General features: G+C 52.3%; 1 protein-coding gene across 7 annotated transcripts in view; it reads right to left on the bottom strand.

Annotated features, from left to right (window-relative positions):
* Positions 1 to 21,630, bottom strand: part of ARHGAP26 (Rho GTPase activating protein 26) — a 154,959-nt gene that overhangs the window by 48,113 nt on the left and 85,216 nt on the right. For all 7 annotated transcript variants that reach the window (XR_007509728.1, XR_007509729.1, XR_007509730.1 and 4 more), the window contains exons 15-18: positions 21,163 to 21,250; positions 19,955 to 20,013; positions 18,903 to 19,008; positions 1,975 to 2,134 (exon numbers count right to left, since the gene is read on the bottom strand). Coding sequence is in view for 4 of the 7 variants with exons in the window: in XM_049830004.1 (XP_049685961.1) it covers positions 1,975 to 2,134; positions 18,903 to 19,008; positions 19,955 to 20,013; positions 21,163 to 21,250 (413 nt within the window). In the remaining 3 variants the exon portion in view is untranslated. The remainder of the gene's footprint in view (positions 1 to 1,974; positions 2,135 to 18,902; positions 19,009 to 19,954; positions 20,014 to 21,162; positions 21,251 to 21,630) is intronic.

The raw sequence follows: 21,630 nt of genomic DNA, 5'->3' as shown, positions 1-21,630 counted from the left end.
ATTTAAAACGTTTTCCTCTCCCGGAGTTACCTCTTCCTATCTCCCTCCTTCCCAGGGTCTTTTCCCGAGAGCCCTGGAGAAACGGGGAGACAGGTTCGCAGGCGTTTCACTCGCAGCATCCTTGTGCGAAGTGGCAGCCGCAGACAGCCCCGGCCCCGTGAGCCCTGTGAGCCCCGCGAGGGCAGCTCAGCACCCTGCGAGGGCAGCTCAGCACCCTGCAACTTCAGCCCTTGCTGCGCCCAGGCACCCCAGGCAGCAGGTACGCCCACCGCAGAATTAACTGGTGACAAATGCATGTAGCCAACTTGCAGATTCACCCTTCTGCTGGTGCCGTAAATTACTTCTAAGGAGGGGGAACCGCTGAAGTGCCAGGACCCCCTGGGGCAGGAGCTGTAATTTGGCTGGTGAGCAGCGATGAGCCCTGCAGCCCACCCAGATGCGATCATTGCAGAAATCTGTCATCGATTCCTCCACAGATGCCAGCTGACGGAGGGCTTGGCTGGCACAGCAAGCGACTAGATTCAGGCAGAAAAAAATCAATGTCTAAAGATGTGTTTCTATAAGGGCCCACGAGGGAAGGGCTCCATAAAGCACAGCGAGGGAAAGGGAGATAAAACACGCTCGCAGCGACGCCGTGCTGCTCGTGACGCAGGCGGCACAGCCAAAGAGCTCATCACCACCAGGGAGAGGTGGTGAATGCTTCCCTGTACCGACACAGAGATGACAGACGGACAGAGGTGACCATCAAAGGCCGACATGAGGTTTCGTGCCAGTTCCTCCATGCAGGACCAAGGCTGGGGGAGCCCGGCTTCGCTCACAACCGCAGGGTCATCACCTCTGCTTGCACACCCCTCTGCACAGCAGCTCATCATTAAGCCATCATTGACATTACATTCCATGCAGAAAAGAAGAAAACAGCTCCTACGTCCTAAATAAATACCATGGCCTTTATGTGCCTGTGGAAGCAATTTCTCCAAGAACATACAACGACGGGCGCTGTCCCCCCGTCCCCACCGGCTGCGCATTCGATGCCCCTTTGCGGCCCCACACAGCCGTGCCCCGGTACTGCTGCCCGCACCGCACGTACCAGAGGCTCAGCTTTGCACCTTAACCTGCAAGAAACCCATTCAAGTCAGCTACGAGCAAAGCCCCGCGCCAGAGCCGCGATGCCACCCTGCCACGGCAGCCCTGGCCAGGGGCAAGCCTGCCTCTACTCCTTTCTTCGCAGCCTGAATGCACAAATTAGTTATTTCTTTCCAACCAAAACCAGACGAACAAAAGATCGTAATCAGGGAACTGCTTGAATTTAGAAGAAAAGGGCATTTTTTAGCACTGCCGTTTGCATGCAGCCACCCCACGAGGCCGGCTGGGACGGCCAGCGCCACGGCCCCACCGAGCTGCCTCTGCTCCGCTGGCAGACAAGAACACCCTTACAGCGGACAAACACAAAAGCACCATAATTTAGGAGATCAGCGTTGTGGGTAAAGCCAGTACTTGAATAAACACGGACTTAGTCAGAAAAGCAGGAAGCCAGCCTAGGCGTGCATCTCACACTGCTTCTTGTAGCGCTCATCTCTCTTGAAACTAAGGACGAATTCTTATTAAGCAACGGAAAGGGGAAAGAAAGGGGGATTTCTGTAACGGAGACGCGGCCGCGCCAACTCACACCAAGACGACCATAAAAAAGGCTGGTTACCAGCTGTGCTGGTTACACGACTACAGCCTAAGAACTGTCAGTTTTGGAGCCTCTATGCCATATCCCGAGTCGTGTCCATCGCTGGTCGGGACGCCTGGGAGGTACGAGGTGCCGTTCTGCCTGGCGCAACCCCGCCGCCTGCAGCGAAGCCGCCTCCGCTGGTGCTGCTGCCCAGGGGGAGCAAAGGGGGCCCTGGGAGAGGGGGCTGCAGTTTGCAAAGAGAGACAAATTCATTTCCACAAATTAACTGCACTGAAAGAAGCAAGTAAAGCCATTACCTTCTCATGGTTTTCTATTAAAATTTCAATCACAATGTTCTGAAACTTGATGTCCATAATGGCAGCGACTGTTTCCTCTTGAGGTCGAAGCAGTGTTGGCCCAAATACCACACCCAGATTAGCAACAGTCATCAGGTTCTGCTTGTGATTATTTGCAACTCTGGAGGAAAAAAAAAAAATAGTAGGTGATAGAACTAATCCGCATGGAAACCCCCTCCCTGCCTCACGGCTGGCACAAAGCTTACAATGCTGTTTACATTTTTTACACTCCTGGTGAGCTCCTTGAAGGCTCAGCCATGTGGAAAAGTACAAATTTAACTATTGTGTTACTAGAGACCTTTCAGCCTCAGTGAATTGACTAATCCCATAAAACCCCAACGCTACGCTGGCCACTGAGTCTCATGTTGCAAACCACTCCCAGGAAAACATCTTGAATCATTAATGCTTAAAACCCTTCTGAAAACAAATTGTTGGACCTCTGACACACGCTGCTCTCCAACTGAATGAGTGACCTAATACGTTCCAAAATCCAACTCCTTCTCACCCATTTAAGCTTTTGCCTGCACCAGAGGTCAGCCCCATCCAGCCCAACCAAAACAGGCTGGAAGGCGAAGATCGGGCTTTACCCCCGGGCCCACGTGCACGCACACGCGTCCCTCTCCACCCTGCCAAGGAATCCGCGCGACATGGACACCGGCTCTCCCAGGGATCCGCTGACACCCGAGCCTTCCTCCCTGTCGTCTCCATCTATTTTTACGTTCGCAAGTATTGCAGCCCAGTTCAGCAAAGTGAAACAGCTCAGGCTGAGGACCTGGTACCGTGGCTCACGGGCCTTTGGGGGGGGGTTACTTTGGAGTAGCTCCGGTCTGGCCCCTGATCTTAGTGGTGCAAAGCATCAGCAGCCCTGATGGGGCTCACCCTGCGCCCTGGCTCAGCCCCAGAGACCCCGCCGCGATGCGGGACGCAGCCCGGAGGTCCCCGGGCTGTGTCCGACTGCGGGTGCCAGGGCACCCGGGGTACTCGGCCGCTCTGTGGGGAACGCACGGACCGACCTCGCCGAGTCCCACGGACTCCGCCTGAGTCGCGTGCTGGAGTCGCACAACGAGGCGTAGCGCGATGACACGGGCGCGGGTGACGCAACGAGGACCTGCGGTGGAAGCCCTGCAGCCCTGTCGCCGCGACTCTTTCTTGTGGTTTTCTCCTGACCTCTTCAACCAGGAAACTTGATGACTTCAGGCAGCGCAATCATGATCTTAGCTTGAGGGGTTTTTAAGTGGTTTTCCCTTTACTCTTTCTCTCCCATTTTCCCTGGACAAACACACTAGGCTAGCACAAAGTGAGGCTGAGACTCAGATCTTGCTGGATTGTCCCAAAAAGTTACTGCCGTGAGCTTTTATTATTGATCTCAGGGCCAAGACACCACAGTGCTCGTTTCTGTGCAAGCTTGGCTTATTTCAGCACAGCGTAAGCTAGGGCTGGCTTTGAAGAAAAGAAGCTTTCCGTCCTTTTTCATCCAAACGTCACTTGACCCAGCAAAGAACTCCTCATTCCTCATCCCTACACACGGCTCTTCAGGCAGCAGCAGAGGACCTCGACACCAAGGGATGCTCAGGGGCTCAGGACTGCTGGCTTAGCTCCCTCCCCCAGCAACTTCAGCCCTATTTACCGCCCCGGCAAGAAGTCTCACCCCTGGTGCCTGTTATATCCCTGGAGAATGTGCAGAGCTGTCACCTCCACCAAGTCCGGGCTTGGGTTTACAACTCCAAAGGTGCAGAAGTCCTGGTGAAAGTCCCTTGGGAGCTTGCAGAACCTCCCTCTTACCTCTAACTCCCCCCACTGTCAGGAAGCTCTGAATATTTTATCGCAAGCGTCCGAGAAATCTCCCGTGTCAGTAAACTGCAGCGCTGCCCCAGAGAAAGGCTCCGGTTACGGAGACGATTCCCTGAGGAGGAAGGAGCCCCGTGCCGGCAGCGAGGCGATGCGCTGCCCGGCAGGGCCGCTATTCCCCGGCTCTCCCCGTCGCCTCCGCCCAGCCCGGTGGCCATCCCCGTCCCCGGGCGGGCACCGAGCCTCTCCTCGTCCTCACCGACGACGGCGAGAGCGGGCCAAGCGGCGCGCACAGCGGTGCCGGCACCAGGCTCCCGACCGGCAGAGCTGGGAGGGTGGAAGCAAACTTTCCTTAGGGGGTCACAACCTTGCGGAGCCGAGAGAAAGGCAGAAGTCGTCCAACAGGAAACAAATTCTTATTTAGGAAAAGAACTTGCTTACTTACAGGAAGAAACCTCCTACTTACATAGGGATTCAAACCTTTTCCCCCACTCCAACCCACCTCCTCATCGAGACACTTACAAATGCCAATGACATTTTTACATTGCAACAACATCTATATTTCAGACACATGTTCACATGCTCCTACTTGGATTTTGAAAAAAGCAGCTGTAATTCAAATAGTTTTGAAAGGTACTAATAAAATAATAATTTTAACGATCTTCTGTGGTTAGTAAAACAATGTTCATTTATAAAAAAACAACTGAATTGATCTAAGTCTGACAAAATTAGGTCCCTCCATTTCTCATTACCGTTACCATGCAATACATCACTCTAATAAATTGCATTGTCATTGACTCATTACGGCTAGGCAGCTGTGCACGGTCCTGTTAATTATTTCGGACTAAACTATTAATGGCTTCCCAACCAAGCCATGGTCCGGCAGCACCAGCCGCAGCCCCGGCTCTGCCCTTTGCCCGAGGAATGCCCACGTGCCCAGACACAAGGGCTGGCCCTCGCCTCTTCCCCGCAGCCAGCACCAAACTCCTCTTTACTGTGTTTGCTTTGAATTTGTAAAGTGTGGAAGCCATTTTGCAGCTGTGCAGGTCTGGAATAAACCTGGGTGGCACGTGAACTTCTGATCTGTACCACGGGTACTTTTCCAGCAGTAGTCTTCACAACGCTCGGTTACCAAAGCTATGCTACAAAACATGATTCACCTTTCACATCCTTCAAATTCCACATCCATTATCCACCTGATAATTTACTATAAATTATACCTCTTCATCATCCTTTATACTAGAAGATAATGCCGCAGTTTCTAAAGATGAGGTGTTCTCATCCCAAAGTGTGTTCAATGTTGGTGTTTTTCAGCAGGCATTGTTAGTGCCATTCCTGAGCTGTCCTTTAGAAGGTTTCCAAGTATTTGATGTATTTTCCTTTTAACCCGCTGTTTCTTTCTGGCCTTCGGTGCACTCTGAAAGCAATTGCACTAATACTAATTTAGATGGGTCCTTTTTCAGTTCTCTCTCCATCCACGCTTTGCAGAAGTCACTTCCAGCACAAACAGGAGGTGGAAAGCAACAACTAATGGAGAAAAGTGCAGAACAACCTCTTAACTCCTGCTTGGTGCTTGCAACGTGCTGGGCTATCGCCGACTTTTGGACTCTGGGCTGCTCCTCCTCCTCGCAGCACACGACGGTTCCCACGTGTCTCCGGGATCAGCGGGAGATCAGCCTGGCACCGTGGGACAGTCTGCAGAGCCCCTCGACCGGGGGAATATCTGCACTCAGCAACGCATCGCCAACGAGCAGCCCTGCAAAGGGACTTTGTTCCATGAAGACCTGACCCACTTGGTGCAAACCCAAGAGCCGTGCTGGCCACTGCAAGCGCCCGGCCAAAGGAGCTGGAGACCGAGCTCTGCCACCCCGAGGGGACACCCCGGGGGGAGCCGAGGGCTCCCGTGGGAGCGCTGTCCCTGCAGCTGAGTGGGCAGGTTGTGTCTCCCGGGGGTGTCCGCGGACGCCCGCTCACTTTACATTCACTTTCGGCAAAACAAAGGGGAATGCGAGCAGAGTAAATCCATGTTGTGTGTTAAATTAGATTATGCCTGGGTTGCTTGGATACTGTATAATCACCGTCATGACCAAACATAATTTAATACAGAGTAATTGGTAGTCAAGCTTCAGTGCAGGGAAAGCATACAGGAACAGTAAATATTTCTTTGTTGCACTGGCTTGCAATCGGCATCGTGTAACAGGAGAAATGCAGCAGAGCTGGGGGTGCTGCGGGCTGTGGGAAGCGCTGCGCTGGCTCTCTTTTATTTTACAGATGTTAATGATTTAAGTTTCTTCAGCCTGGTCAACAGCTCATATTTATTTTCACAGAAATCCAATTAAGGAACTCATTTGCTTCTCCAGCGACCTACAGAGAAACCCGTATTGTGGGGGAGCGGGGGAGAGCGCTCGGGTGCAGCACGTGGGACCTGCCCGGGGGATGCCACCTCGGGCACCTGGCTCTGCTCCCCACAGAACTCGTGCTTTCTGTGGCTGGAATCACTTTCTGTATGTATTTTATATATAAAATGGACATATGTGAGCCTCAGCCAAAGAGCGTTGCTGCTAGTTCAAATATCTTCCCCGATTCAGAGAAAAATCTCTGAGAAAACAAACATCTGAAAGGGAACAAAGGCGAAGTCTGGAGTGTTTCTATTTCCATGCCTGGGACAAACCTTTGAAAACAAAGTGCTTGTTAATGGCTGGCCTAACAAGACCTTATAGGATGGAAACTAATGCAGCTAATTCATATCGCTACAGGTAAAAATATACTTCGTGTCTGCCACCACCATTAAGAGCTTCTATTTAACATGAAAAGCCAATCGTGCAGAGGGCCAGCAATCCCCAAAATTATTTAGGCTGCTCTGGGGAGTTTGTTCCAAATTAAACACATTTGACTCCGGACATGAATGAAAGATAAAAAGCACAGCGAATGCAGACAGCACGCTGAGCAACAGAGGCATCTGCGGATCCACCATCCATTCGGTGGCGAGCGAGCCGGTACGTGGAAGAGCCGGCAAGACCCAACCGAGACAGCAGCCGCGTTCCCCCCGAGTCCTCGCAAAGGAAATCACGTCGGGGGGAGCACAGCTCCCTGCTCGGGGGAGAGGTTCAGCAGGGCTGCCGGGGTTTTCCATAGGTGGCTTAATTCAAGCGACACCCTGCAGCCAGTGTCCCTGCCCCCCCTGCTCCCCCCGTCTCCATCCATTTAATTTGGATCGCGCACGCTGCCGGACAGAGAGCGGGCGGCTGCGAGCGCACACAATTGGTGGTATTTATCGGATAAAATCTAATGAGTTCTGGGAAATGTTCCTGGGTGCATTCAAATCATCCCCGCACATTACTGAGTTTAATTGGGCTGCAGCTGATGAGCGTGTAGGTGGAGAGCCGGGTGAGGAGCGGGGCGAGGGCCGGGCTGGCCACCGCGCCGGCGGCTCCCGCTGCTCGGCTCTCTCCGCGGGGCCGGAGGAGCTGTGCCCCGGCAGAGAGCGGCCCCGCAGCTCCGTCCCACCGCGGGTCACCCAGCCCCGGGAGCCCACCTGCCTCGGGAACGCCGGCCGACGGCTGGAGCGCAGCAGGCGCTTTATTGCAGGCGCGTTGTAAAACGTCGCGCTGCAACGCAGAGCTTGTGAATCCCGCCTGCGCACGGCCACCAATTTGTGCTCGGAAGGAAGACGAACGGTGCTAGCGTCCCTGCCAGTCCTGGTACCCAAAACCAGAGAAGCCCAATACCGAGTTTTGTCAAAAGCAAACTTGGGTCAGGAAAGAAACAGCTCAAGTTTTAAAAAAAGACTAACAACAACAATCATGAAAATATTTCAAGTTACTAAAATGAGATTTTTTAAAAAGCAAAGGTCCTCTCCTGCGGTATCAGAAATGGAGGAGACTGGCAATAGAAATTCTTCATCAAGCGCCCTTGCAAACACAAATGCCACCCATCGCTCACGATAAGAGAACCAAAAAGGCTGTGGCACATCAAAAAAAAAAAAAAAAATTACACCTGCAGCGCTACCCGCTGGTGTCCCAAGTAGCTAAATCGCTCAGTCATGCATGTGGATAATCATTCCTAAAAGGCACATGTGCACAGGAGGAGGTGACGGAGGGGTTGACTCACAGTGGCCCGTGGCGGACAACCACGCCGGCGTGAACAGCAGTGGGGAGCGGAGAACCAGGGAGCACGACCAGCTCCGCTTCGTCTCCCAAGTCGGAGCACACACGCACAGAACCGATACGCTTAGAGATTGCATAACCGTCATTTATCCTGTCGTGTTTATTAAGGCTCTGGATGTGGCTGTGCTCTTCTTCTGGACTGCTGTTGGATGAGGGGAGCTCCGCAAGAGCCAAAGGAGCCTGGAGCGGCGGGAGGACGAGCTCGCCGGGCTCGCTCAGCCGCCACGTGGTCACTGCATGTTCTCGGCGTGCAGGAACAGGGACGGGAGCGTGGGCAAAACAGCACCGTACGCAGCCCAAGCTTTTGCAGGCTGCAGAGACTCACAGCATCGCAACTTCTACGGCACCGCCGCTCGAGCGAGGAGAGCCAAGTTCTGAGGAATGCAGATGGAGGCCAGCGGATCCAAAAGGAGGACAGATCACCAGGGAAATACAAAACCTCCCAGCGAAGACAAGGAGAAACTTTCTGAACGCAGCTGACAAAACCTTCAGATGCAACGTTGAGAATTAAAGGGGGTTTCGGCAAGCAGCCGCATTGCTCTCGGGTTTCCCTGCTCAGCTGGGACAAAACATGCGCTCGCACTGTTTCTGGGCAGTTGACTTGCTCCAACAAGACTCTCTTTTTCTCCCCGGCGAATGTGGCCACAGCTGGATGCTTGGGTTCACTCCCAGGGAAAAAAAAAAAAGTGTTCATATCACACTGAACAGATGCAGAGGCCAAATGTGAAGTTCAGTATCGGTAAGCTTAATCGGTGTGAATACCAGACGTGCTGTGACTTGCAAGGAAAACACACATGGTGCTGCAACGCTCCTCTGATTCAGGCTTTCCAGACCAAGTCGCCTCGGTTTCCAAAGGCATCCTCCCTGGCTTTGGGCAAGCTGAGCGTGGTGGGAGATCTTAGGGGGATGTACCGGCAGGGGGATCCCAAACCTGCTCCACACCCCAGCACGGCATCGGCAGCGCCACGCGTTTCCACTGACGCCCCGGTGAAACCCACGGATGGGCACGGCCACGAGTTGATATTAAAATGTCACTGCAGTTTCCACCTGCAGAAATACAGCCAGCCAAAGGGCACTTCACCCTCAAATGTTCCCCGGGGACAGAGCTGGAACAGTGGCTGCCAGGGCTGCAAACACTGTCCCCTGTGCCGCTGCCACCCTGCAATGGCGATGCTCTGTTTGAGACTGGCACCCTTCCCGCAGCACCGCAGCACGCGGGGTACCGCAGAGGGTCTGCACCCTTCCCTCCAGGGGCCAAACCCCAACGCCACGCCAGCAAACTTCACGTTCACGGCACACAACCAAGAGGCAACAGCAGGTGAATGCAATTCCTACACCCCACACTCCAGCCTCGCGCTTCTTCCCTTAACTTTGGCCGTATGCGTGCAAGCTCAGCATTCGGTTATAACTTCAGTCTGCTACACTCAATTACATCTTTCCTCTCTACGATAATAATAGTTATTTTACCCATTAGCGACAGCGGTGGCTCGTGCTGCAGCGGGGCTTTGGCCGGCTCCAGGCTGTGCCTGCAGCCCCGCAAGAGCCGTCCCGTGCACGAGCACCACCGGCCCCCGTGCCCCCAGCAAAGCCCCCACTGCGCGGTCGGGTTTTCCTCTGAAAACAGAAATCGCCGATGCTTTCGCATTGCAATAAGAAAACCTACATAGCCAGCAGGGCAATAAAAGCCTGAAAGAGCAAGTATAAATTAAGAAGAAATCCCTTGAAAGACCTGCCGCGACGGAAAGCGACATGCCGAAGCCTACCTGACAGATGGAAAACAGCCAAAGTAAACGGGCTTCCAGAAAGCCTCCTGGCAAGAACCAGCACCAGTTTTAGCAAGTGCAGCTCCCACTGTCCCTGCAGGGAGGCATGGGAAACAGTTCCCAGCCGAGAGCCAGGTCGCAGGGTAAGGAGCAGAACTTACCCTGGTGTACACCTGTATATTCATGCGAGTGCATCGGCCACAGGGAAGAGTAAAAAAGCAGGGTTTTTTACTTTTTTTCTTCCACACTACAGGTATTTTGGAGCACATTCACTTCACAAATGCAAGGTCAGTGCCCCTCCCTCCAAAACACTGAATTCCTAAAAAATTGTTGGAAAGAAAGGGAATACAGAAATAACCAGCTTCGTAGAATAAATTAAAGTAATGGTTATCAACAGCAGGTAAGGTGCTCGTCCCATCTTTGCTAGTGGAACAAGGTTTTGCCCAATGACTGGAAAAACACCCACCAGATTTTGTGCACGCTGCCAAACCCACGTGGGCAAACCCACTCACCCCACAATGACCTTCCAACTTTTCATGGCAGTAGATAACCATCAAATTGCAAAAAACTTCCACGAAACTACACTGGAAGAGTACAGTAAGTATTTCCTTTAATAAATAACAGCCTGCTGATCCCCAACTTCACAGTGGGGCACCCGTGCAGCCGATGGACAGAGCTCCCTCCCACCTCCCGCCACAGGGTGAGTTAGATTAAGGGAGCAGGACCGGGACTACATGTGCAGTTTAGTCACTTGAAGATGGACAGAGGAGACAGGTCCAGGCTGGCCAGGGATCTCTCCCAGCATCCTATGGAAAACCCCAGCTCAAAGACATCTTGGCGCTGGTCTGTTGAAAAAAGATTTGACTAAAATCTATATAATTGAATTTGGTTTAGTACTGGGTCTGTTCAGCATAAAGAGCAATCTAGAGAAGCTCTCATTAAAATGTCTAAGTCCCACTCTGTCTGCAAGGACGGAGGAGGCACTGCCAGGGAGAGACGCCAGCTATTTATTGGAAATCTTTTGCTCACTCTAGATTCAATCTGTTTCTGTACATAGTTTCAATTTCACCATGATAAACAATTAAAAAGAATCCAGATAATTACGTGCTATCAATGACCTCTATCTAACAACACAAACTTCAAGCGCAAGCCCGCAAGAATTCACGCCTGAGTAATGCAAAACGCCTGGTTTTGCATCTCCCAGAGATCCCGGCCATCCGGCAGGAGCTCGGCAGAGATGTTCAACCACAGAAACTCCACAGCAAACCCAGCGTATGCCGCATTACATGCTACTAAATGATCGGTCTTGCCAGCGTTGGTGATGTAAGCTTTAGTCTAATTTAAGACACCCATTATCATATCTAGAGAGATGACTCTTATGCTTGATGAAGATACAAGAGTTGCGAAGAACCTGATAAGAGAGATGCTGCAGTCTCTGAAGTGCCATCCTCTCTAGCTAAAAAGTGGGGAGCCTTCAGAAAATATAAGGACTTTTTGGAGAAACATGGAAGAAAAAGCTACCAGAAAATGCAAACAGCTAATCTATTGACGACCCAGGCTAAGGAGGTTAAAAGTTCATTTGCAGAAGCAGAACAAAACCTCCTGCTAATTTACACATTACAGGAAGCCAAGCCCCAAAAACACAGTGAACACCTACAGGTTTTTTTGTGTTGGGGTTTTTTTTTGGTTGTTTTTTTTTTTTTTTTTTAATTCTGCAGAATCTCATATTAAAAACAAAACCAGAAGAGCTGGCAAGGGGGAGGGCATGCACCCAGCCTCATGCTTTGCACGCTGCGCCCGGTGTTCCCGGGGCCGCGTCCCCAGGGAGCCCAACACCCATCAACACCGTGCCCCCGCCAGTACCTGCTAAGCCCGCAGCAGTCTCAGCTCTGCGGAGAGCATCACCAGCTCCTCGAACAAAGCACGTGCGGCAGAGACGCGCAAAGGGCAGGGGGAAACCAAAGGTGTCGCGGCTGCCCCGCGGGGCTTTGACACCTCCGGCTCCGAAGCACGAACGGTTCACGAGGACCCGCTGCATCACGTCAGAGCTGCTCCTTGAGCACGGGCTGCCTCCCGCAGAAGGGCTTCAGCGGTGGGAAAGGATGCCCCTCACCGCAGGTCACGAGCAGAGAAAATACCAGGAAAACAAGGGGATGCGTTCACAGCATCATCGTCACCCCAGCTGCTAATCGCAAACGCAGCTCGGGACCACGTTCCCTGTGCTGCTGCTGGGTATCTGGTGTAATGTACTCTGAACTCGTGCAGGAGGAATGAGCCAATCTACCGGCACGTTATCAATAACCCAGTGGATTATTTTGTAGTAGCAGAAGACAAATGGGCACGGGCCATTTGCAAACAGAACAAGACCGTCTAAGAAACCGCTGTGACGGCCGGGGAGGTCTGAGTGCCCACTGACCACATTCAAGTGCTGCTGCCTCTGCCTTTGCGGGATCTGAACGTGCACAGGATTTCTGCGGGGAGGCGGGAGAAGGCAGGGAGCAGGCTGCCTCCTCTCTGCAAAGCTCCCTGGTAGAAAAAACTAACGCCCTAACAAACTATGTTAAAAGGTAAAATTGTCTTCAGGAGCCTAATGCAAAACCTAAGAAAGCAAGGGAGACGTTGGGGCAAACCCGTGCAGGTTTCATGAACGCTGGGAAGGCGTCTGAGCGCGGGGGAGCCCGAGAGGCAGCACAGCTCCCGCTGGAGGCTCTGCCGGGGGCTTGCGGACCTCCGCGGCCTTTGCCTTTCTGCAGAGCTACAGGTGGTTCCAGTTAAATGCTGTAATTCAATTAGTCAGGCAAGATGGGCGCGCTAAGATTTCAAACTAATCTGCAGAGCAATCTCTCATCCGCTGCCTGTCTCCGACGTTAAAAATACCCCAGAATTTGCACAGAGCCCAATCCGACGGAGGAGGGAGACTCGGAGGACGTCACGCTGCCCTCCCGGAGCCAGGAGCGAGGACGGGTCCTCGGCACAGCGCGCTGCTGAAGCCGTCGCCGTCCCCTTCAGCCGCCCTCCCAGGTTGCTCCTTCCGAACCTCCGTCTCCTGCCTCCTGCAGGGAGCCCGCTGCATTGCTGCTGGCTCTTGGTTGGCTTTTCCCACGCAGGAACAGAAGAAGAAACAGGCAACCGGCTATACCTGCTAATCAAGTCAAAGCATTAAAACAAAAGGGACTTTTATTGATCTGAGCGGGCTTAGCTCCAATCGGGAAGAGGATGATTTAAAAGAGTTGCTTAGCATGTATTTTCAAAACCAAGGATGTTCTTGTTTTGGTTTGGTTTAGCAGGATTAGCCTAAACTTTCCTTCTTCCTTACTCTGCATGCTGGTTCACACCTTTTGCCCTGCCCGCCTAGGGTACGTATAGGCAACGCGCACACCCAGCAGGACCGACACAGATACACACCTCCACGCACACCAGCAGGTGATGGACCTGGAGGCACTGGTGCCCACTGGCCGCCGTGGTGGGGATGAAGCTCCGGGGAGCTGCAGCCGGGCTGGGCTTGCACCCCACGGCATCCCCTCTCTGCTTCTCCCTTAAAACCAGCCGTTCGCAAGAGAGTGTACTGGGTTAGATGGGACTGAGGATGCCTCAGCACAGCAGCTCTGGGGGTGCCCGGCAGCACTGGTACCAGTTCCAGCATGGGACTGGCGCTGGCTCCAGCATGGGACAGAGGCACGGCGCTCACCAGGCTGCAGCCCCCGGCAGCACCCATCCCAGCTCCCCAGGTGCCAGGACCTGATGCTCTAAACCAAGACACAAAGCAGAGAAACAAACCAGGAAGAGGAAAAGGAAAGAAAAAAGAAAAGGAAAGAGGGGGAAAAAAAGCACAGCAAGAGCCAGACCCTGGACAGATGACCCCCAGGCAAGATTCTCCCAGCTCCTGCACAGCAGAGCGTGCCTACGGGGAGTCACCTCTCGTGTGATGTGCCTTCTGCTGCCCACGGGAGCATCCGGATTCTTTGGATCACTGGAACTCCTGGGGCTTCGCCCAGGACCCAGGATTGCCGTGATCCAAAGGGATCAGAAACAGGCACCAGGGAAAAAAAACGGCATTTCCAAAGCACGGCGAGCAGGCAGCAGTGCGGGAGGATCGCTGCCTGGCCTGGCCACGCGAGGTCAGAGGGCTAGCTCGCTATTTTCTTTTGGCAGCCAAATCAGGCGAGGAGCATATGAGAGAAATGCATCTCAGAGGCTAGTGGAAATTTCCAGAACGTCCTGGACAAGAATGACTTACTGGAAGTAATACATAAATCAAGCAAATGAATAGTTACCAGACAGCAGCATAAACAGCTGCCACAGGGATGAAATCAGACCTGCTGTGCCAAGAGGCGTCAGCCTCCTCGCCGGCTGCACCTTCGGGGGGAAACGGGGAAAACAACCCAAGGAAAAGCACGTTTCTGGGGAAGCAGCCACCCCGAGTCCTCCGCAGGTGCCTCGGTGGGTTTCCCGAAGCCGCCGGGCACCGAGCATGCCGTGGCGAGCGCCGCACCGCTGCCGGTGACCCCGGCTCCCACGGGGCTCTGCTCGGGCAGCGCAGCCCGGGGCTGCCAAGGACGGGACTGCTCCACGCGGAGGAAAACAAGTGCCGGGTTGTATTTTTAGGCAGAAGACCTGGAGGATTTTTTTCTCCTTGTCCTTTGCCAACAAGCCCTCGTTCAGCAGAGAGCCCTCCGAAACGCGCTTCGCTCCGCATCCGGCCCCGGCCCGCCGAGGGGCTGTAAGGGACGGTGGGTTTTGCTGTATCTGTGGGGCTGTGGCTGATAGCAGCCGCCCTGCAGAGCCCAGGGAAACCATCCGCACTGATAAGTGGAAAACAATTTGTGCTAGAGATAGCAATCACTATCATCTTGGTTAAAACACGTAAATTAGAAAACACCACTGCAGCAAAAAAAAGGGAACTAGTCACTGCTGGCCAGGCCGCAGCTGTGAATGATTAAAGATAATTAATTCTGCTAAATACACGTACACACATTTCTTCTGCAGCCTCCTTAATTGTTTTGACCTTTTGCCAGGAGAGGAGCGGACGCACAGGCAGGGGCAGCCCTGCTCCTCGGGCTGGGGGATGCACGGAGCAGCAGCAGCAGCGATGCACGGAGCGATGCAGAGCCGCGGGACGGTCTCAGGAGCCCCGCCGAGGGGTGCACAAGCACGGCACCATCTCTATTGGAGCACCTGGATCTCACTGCCACAAGAACAAGGCAAGGCTCAGATGTCAAATTATGCCCCGTGCAAAAAAAAAAAAAAAAAATTCCTAAATGCTTGAAACATAATCAGAATGAAATCCTCCTGCTCTGCACCTTCAAAGCACTTACTCCTTGGTGAGAAAGTACATTAAAAAAAAGAAGAAAAAGACAGCGATGATATCGCAGCTCCACTAACAAAAATGGCAATTTTCTGCAACCAGCTCCACTCCCGGCAGCACCATTGGCGCAGCCACCTGCAAGCCTGGCAGCACCGCGCGTGCCTCCCCTTCACTTTGAACTGCTTTAACTCATTTGGCAGAAAAAAAAAAAAAAATTGGTTTAATCAGAGATGGCACATTCTACTGATAAAAAAAGCATTTGAAACTATAGTGTAGCCATCCTTGGAGATAGGTGCTGGGCCAAAAGGAGATATCTGCAGCAAAACAACTCCGAAGCGTGCGAGCAGGAGCGTGTTGCTAGGTGACGTGCTGCAGGACAGCCTGCTGCACCCAAGGTGCTCTGCAGCACCGAGGAAGGGTTGTTTTCCTCCTTTCCCAGCCAGAAACAGTGGGGGAAAAAATCCCAGAATAAAGGGAGAGAAAACCCTGAAGACAGCGTGAGGAGTTCCACGCCACGCAGAGCTCGAGCCTGCTGCCCCGATGGGCGCAGGGAAGGCTGGGCACAAACTGCTAAAAAATGATGCTGGAAAAGGCATTCGGGAGAGCGGGGAGCCCGCAGCGGCGAGCGGCAGCGTCACGGCCGCGGGTGCTGGGGTACCACACACGCTCGCACAGCGAGCTCGCCACGTCTACTGGCATTGGTTCTTCATGCAGCTTTTTAAAAAGTGTATTTCTTATTTTTAAAGCAGGGGGTGAGGAGCACTCTCACCAGCCATCCCCTGCAAATGCCGAAAGCTCCAAGGATTAACAGACTGACTAAGCAATAGTGACTCCGGTAACTAAAACAGCTACAAGAAACAGGAGAAGATATGTGTTGGGTTTTCCTTTCAATTCTTTGAAAGACATGGGCTATTCTGGCCTGAGACAAGAGAAACCAGGCTATTTTTAAGGTCATCCAGAGTCTCACTAACTTCAGTTGCTGCAGCCTCAGACATGCCTGTTGGCAGGGCCAGCAGATGCAGGCACGGGGCTTACTGGGACAGTCCGGACTGCGTGTGTCCAGGCTTTCCTGCAGAAATCCCCATGGAAAAACATCAGCACAAATAGATCTCCTCTCTTTCAGGAACAGTAAATCACAGCTGGGGTTATCACAGGAATCCTGACAGCGTGAGCACGTCCCAAGAGGGAAAATTAAAGGTTTCACCTACTCATGGGTCAAAGAACAACATGATAGCAACTCTCACTGGAACCAGGGTCTGTAGAGCAGAGGAGGAAATTTGCAGCATTACGTTCCTGATGAAGGAGCACAGACAGGGATTGCTCACGCTCTCTCTGTATTTCGCAGTGGGTAATTGCCTGGACACCCGAACGTGAGACAGGACGCAGCGCAAACAGACTTAGAGGTGCAGTAAGAGGCAGAAATCAACTTCATTTTCTATTTATACACTCCCCTCCCTCCACCCTGCCTGTGCCTGTCCTCGGCATCTGTCCTCCCGCCGCCTCCAGCTCTCCTTTCCCTCCCGTGCCCCGGGAGCAGCGGTGCTCTCCCCCGGGAGCCGGAGTGCCGGCGTCCCCCTGCCCACCCAGGGACCGCTGGGGTGCGAGCCCCCCTCGCCGCACGCCGAATTGCGGGGGGGGGGCACCCAGCCGCCACGGGAAACCCAAAACATTTCTCTGCTGCGCAGAAGGAAGGGCACTGCTCAGCCACCTCAGAGGCACTTATCCCGGCTGATATTTAATTTGTGTTAATAATTGCCATTTTTTAATGTATGTGCTCTGTTAGCACGGTTTTATTACTGTCATTAACTGGAGCCCCATGCCACGTGAAGAGCCCCATGTCACTTTTCAGTAAGCAACAGCGAACACAGAAACCAAAAAACCAAGAGATGTAAGACGATGTGGGACAGACTCTCTATTTGACCGATACAGTTCTGCTATTAGTGTAAGAGATCTCCGCAGTAGTACTGTGAGAAATATTTTTTTAGCTCATCTGATAAAAATGCAAATCTTGATTATTCATACATTACTTAAAATAATAATTATAAAAAAATAAACAAAACCACCAGAAACAGATGACGCAATCCCCTCCAAGAAGCGCAGCCCAGCTCGGCAGGGTCAGGAGGGGGCCCTTCGGTTTTGCCTCTGTTAGCTCTCAGCTCCCCCCGCCAGGGACGGGGCAGCACCCAAACCCCGGCCGGTCCCCACCCCAGAGCATCCCCCTTCCCCAGGCAGGTCACCCGGGGCAGCCAGGCGCCCATCCCTTCTGCCACCCTCTCCCTCGCTCCGAACACCTTCTGCAGATGGGAAGCTTTATCTCCACCACAACGTCTTTATCCGGCTTTATGGTACCGCCGCCTCAACCGGCTCATTTACGAGACCCACAGCAATGGGACCCGGACCAGGCTGCCCTCCCGCCGCTCCTGGAGCAAGGTCCTCCTTGCCGGGTGGCCCCGGAGCAGACGGCAAGAGAGCCGCTGTGCAGGGGCTGCAGGACTGACACAGGAGGGATGCCGGAGGGCCCGTGCCCATGGCTGGCTGTTCCTCTGGCCCCCCCAGCCCGGGACCCCCCCAGGAGCAGCACCAGGGCCGGGAGAGCTTCTGCAGGGCGGCAGGCTCAGCAGAGCAGGCTCTCTCGCTCCTCGGCTTCCTGCCTTCCTCCGAGATAATTTTTTTCCCATTAAATAACCACTATGAGCCGTTTCTCTTCCTAACATAGCACTACACTCACTGTTTGTTTGTGTTTTGTTTTAGTTCCTTCCCTACTAAAGCAGCACGAAACCCATTGTATTACCTGCCTCCCCTCTCCATGTCTCTCACTCAAACACCACCAGGTTTTCCTTTAAATGAAAAGCACTTAAGCGGTTACGAGATTCCTCGCACACATTTGGCCGGTGGAAGCACCTGGAACTGCCTGGCCCTTGGCTTAAGCCTGTAAATGCTCGTTTTGAAACCAAGATCTAAACCAGCTCTTTGTTTTTTAACAGCCTTGCTGGGGAGTCCATGGAACAGATACAAACCCGTGTCATAAGAAAGCATCTGGAGTCATTTTTAAGCCTATTTCAAGTACCATTTGTTACTTCTTCTCTTAAACAGAAAACTTCAGGTTCTCCCAGACCTTCTTCTAAACGGTTATGCCGATTAACTCATTCCCCAGGTTACCAAGTCCTGCCTAATCCCTCCTGCTCACGCAGCGCCGGTGCAAACAGCGAGGGCAGGGACGACCCCGCAGCCTTGAGGCTGGCACAAACACCTGATGATGCTTTCACTTTTCAAACACTAATCAAAGGTTTCCATGGTAACCAGCAGGAGCAGGAAGAAGACGGGAAATTATAGGTCAGCTCTATCACTGAAAGCAAAAAAATTATTCAATCCCTTTGCCCTCGAAGAGTTTCAAGGTGACCTAGAAGTATTGATTCATCAGGTTGCATAAAGGCAGAAAAAATGCCCCAGAGCAGTCTTCTATTGTAGCAAAGAAATAGCTTTTAGTCCTTTAATACTAGGCTTGATCTGAAACCCAGTGAGGAGCTTAACCTCCGCTCTGCCTTCTGGTTAGCTGAACCCCATTACCGTGCCATTAAAAGCGATGCTAAATGCCCCGTAGCCTATGGGTTCCTCCTGCCTCCGCGGGGCCGGGGCACGGCCGCCCAGGCAGGGGACGGCAGGGACGTGGGTCAGCGGGACAGCCCCCTCCCTCCCTCTGCACCGCTCCCTCTGGCAGCCCCCGTTTCGCTCGCACACGGGTTTCCAGTTACTCGCCAACCAGATATGACTCAACACCGCATACACACACAAGGAAACTTTTCTACCACTATTAACTTTCAGAGGAAGTGGAAAAAGGAGAGAAAAACATATCAGTCATAAACGTACTTTGCCAAGTGGTTCATGAGCAAGTGCAGCATCTGCCTGTTTTTCTCTGGGAGCCGATGAACGAGGCTGTGGATCTCTGACACCCTCGACTCCTGATTCTCCAGTTCTGTGTTGGAAAGAAAAGATGATTTGTCTCCGCATCAGGGGGGTTATTATGGAAAGAGGCAAGCAGGCCTGAACACTAGCAGTGACAGACATCCTAGGGACCTACTCCACCCTACACCCAGGCACGCTGCGGATACTCTCGACGGCACTTTTCCTTTCTGCCAGCTCCAACCAGTTGTTTCCAAAAGGAAGAAACTAATGGGCTGAAACGGTGAGCTGAGAGCAGATGCCAGCCGTTTGAAAAGCCAGTTGTGATCAGGGAAGGGGCTGGCGGTAAGCAGTGTTTCTCTGATTCCAGCAACGGGAACATCAGCACGTTCCTGTTCAACGTGTTCCCAAGCACCGCCAGGATGTGCTCAGCACAGCGCCCGGCGAGGTTGTCGCATCGGGTGCTCCACAGGCTGGTCGGGTCCGCAGGTGCCGGCAGACTTGCCCCCACAGCCTAAGCGGGAGCCGTTCAAGGAAGGCACCGCCGACGTGGCCACGGACTACGTGAGCCCTCCTGACCCCCTGGTCCCGTCCACGTGCGCGCAGGCGGCACAGCCGCCAACGGAGAGCTGCCTGCTCTCATACAAAGCACCCTCCCAGGGCAGTCAAAGGGAAGTGGCACAGACATCAGAACCGCAACCGATCTCTTCAAAGCACCATAGGTGGTGTTTGAACAACGGCCTGCCTCATTTTGGCAGATGATGGTCAAAATAAGACAGAGCTGCAGCAGCAGCTACTGCCACCAGCCAGCTCTCCGCTCCCCCTGCACCATCTGCGTTTCCTTTTCATCCGGTAAGTCCCAAACAACAACATGCCCCTTGTCTCTCCACTCTTATTCTACTTTCCGGGACTTAAGAACAAGGAGGTTGGAGGGGAAGCAGCAGGGCAGAGGTTATGCTCAGTTACTTGCAAATTACGCTCCTCTTTCAGACCGGTGCCATAAACATCAACAAACTCACTTGCAGCTTTGATGAAGCTCCTTTGAAACTGGTACATCATGAGCGGCCCTGGAAGCATTCTGGAAGATAAAAAGGTAACACGCACAAAACACCTCTGAGTAATACAATCCACAGAAATAAAGCTTTGCCCTTACCATAAATTCAGCTCCATTTTTAAAAGTGCAGAATTAAGCAACAGCAACTCTACTTAATTCTCCCCATCAGAAGGAATCAGATCTATTGAAGTACCTTTGATTTATTCTTCCTCCCTTTTCTGCCCCACACTGAATTCATTTTTAATTTTAGCATTCCTTCAGTTACTCAGTAACACAGAGTTTCAGGACGTCAGCGAGCCTATGATTTCCAAGTAAGTTTAAAAATAAATTAAAAAGAAAAAGAAGCCTAGTCATAAAACTTTAACAGTCACCATTCCCATTAAATTCCCCATTCTCCCCTCCCACTTCCACATCCCTTCGATGGGACATCTTGGTGCTGCTGACATTCTTCATTGCTTTGCAAACAGTTCAAACTCTGGAGCAAAGGTTGCCAATCATGCAGAATTATGTAGTGTTTTGTGATTTTCTAGGCTGAGATCCACAAAGCTAATTATACTCATCACCCTAATTGGATTTAGCCTCTCTTGTGCGCGCTCTCTCTCTCTCTCAAATAAAACCCAACACACAGAACAGCAACAGCAAGCAAGAAGCTGCAGTCGCAACAGGTAGAAGCATGTTGTGGATAACGAGATGCTGACTGCTGCCAACAAACTAACCCTTTGGGAAGATAACCCACAATGATAATAGCATCAACTTGCATACAGAAATTATTACTACAATAAAGCTCAGCACCCAGTTCTGAAAAAGCACTACAGCCACGGCCCTTAGAGGAGCACTGTGCTCACCTTCTGCCACACGCTCATTAGGTGGAAGCCCATCGTGAAAAGCTTAGGGAAAAGCTTACATCAAGGCAGGGGAAGCAAGAATGAGCTTCTAAAATCATGTTTGTACGATACGCGCATCTGTCAGGGAGCTGATCATGTTCCCCAGATCCTACTCAAACATGCTGGAGGGACACGGGAAAAGCCAGACTAAATTCTTGAAGAGCAGTTTCTTCTTTGTTTCTATTAAAAGTGCTATTGTTAAGAATCTGCAGTAACAGGCACTAATGCCCCAGACTTGTCACCGAATCCATCCTGAAGCCACATGACAGATGAGGCTTTTCTGCCTTACCTCAGGTAAGTTTTCAGTGCACTAGTAATGGTCTTTATCTCCCACTCTGCACAGATCTCTGTTTCTGTTTCTGTAGCTGTTTTGGGATCTAAGGAAAAAGACAAAAAAAAAAAAAAAAAGTGAACCAAAGTGAAGATAATACCAGCTCATACCAGCTCATACCAGCTCAGCTGTGTGGGAAGACTGTCACGTCTCATTTTATTTGCTATTCCTCAGCCCAGTGACCACAAACCGATCCCCAACAGACAATTCTGCAGGGAAGCAGAGTTTAATACACAAGACGGGCCACGCTCACTTGCATGGGACGAGAAAAAGAAAAGAAAAACATTAATCACGAGCAATGAGATCGGCAGTTTGACTCAAAGCGTGACATTACACAAGAATGTGTTCAGCGACAGTAGTGACAGGGCAGGGCACAAACATAACACGAGCCCAGACAAACAGAACCTTCCCTCCCCCCGGGACTCA

This window comes from Accipiter gentilis, chromosome 26 (genome assembly GCF_929443795.1).
Source record: "Accipiter gentilis chromosome 26, bAccGen1.1, whole genome shotgun sequence".
Lineage (NCBI taxonomy): Eukaryota > Metazoa > Chordata > Aves > Accipitriformes > Accipitridae > Astur > Astur gentilis.
The sequence above is the reverse complement of the archived record's forward strand: the minus strand, read 5'-3'. Positions and strand labels throughout refer to the sequence as shown.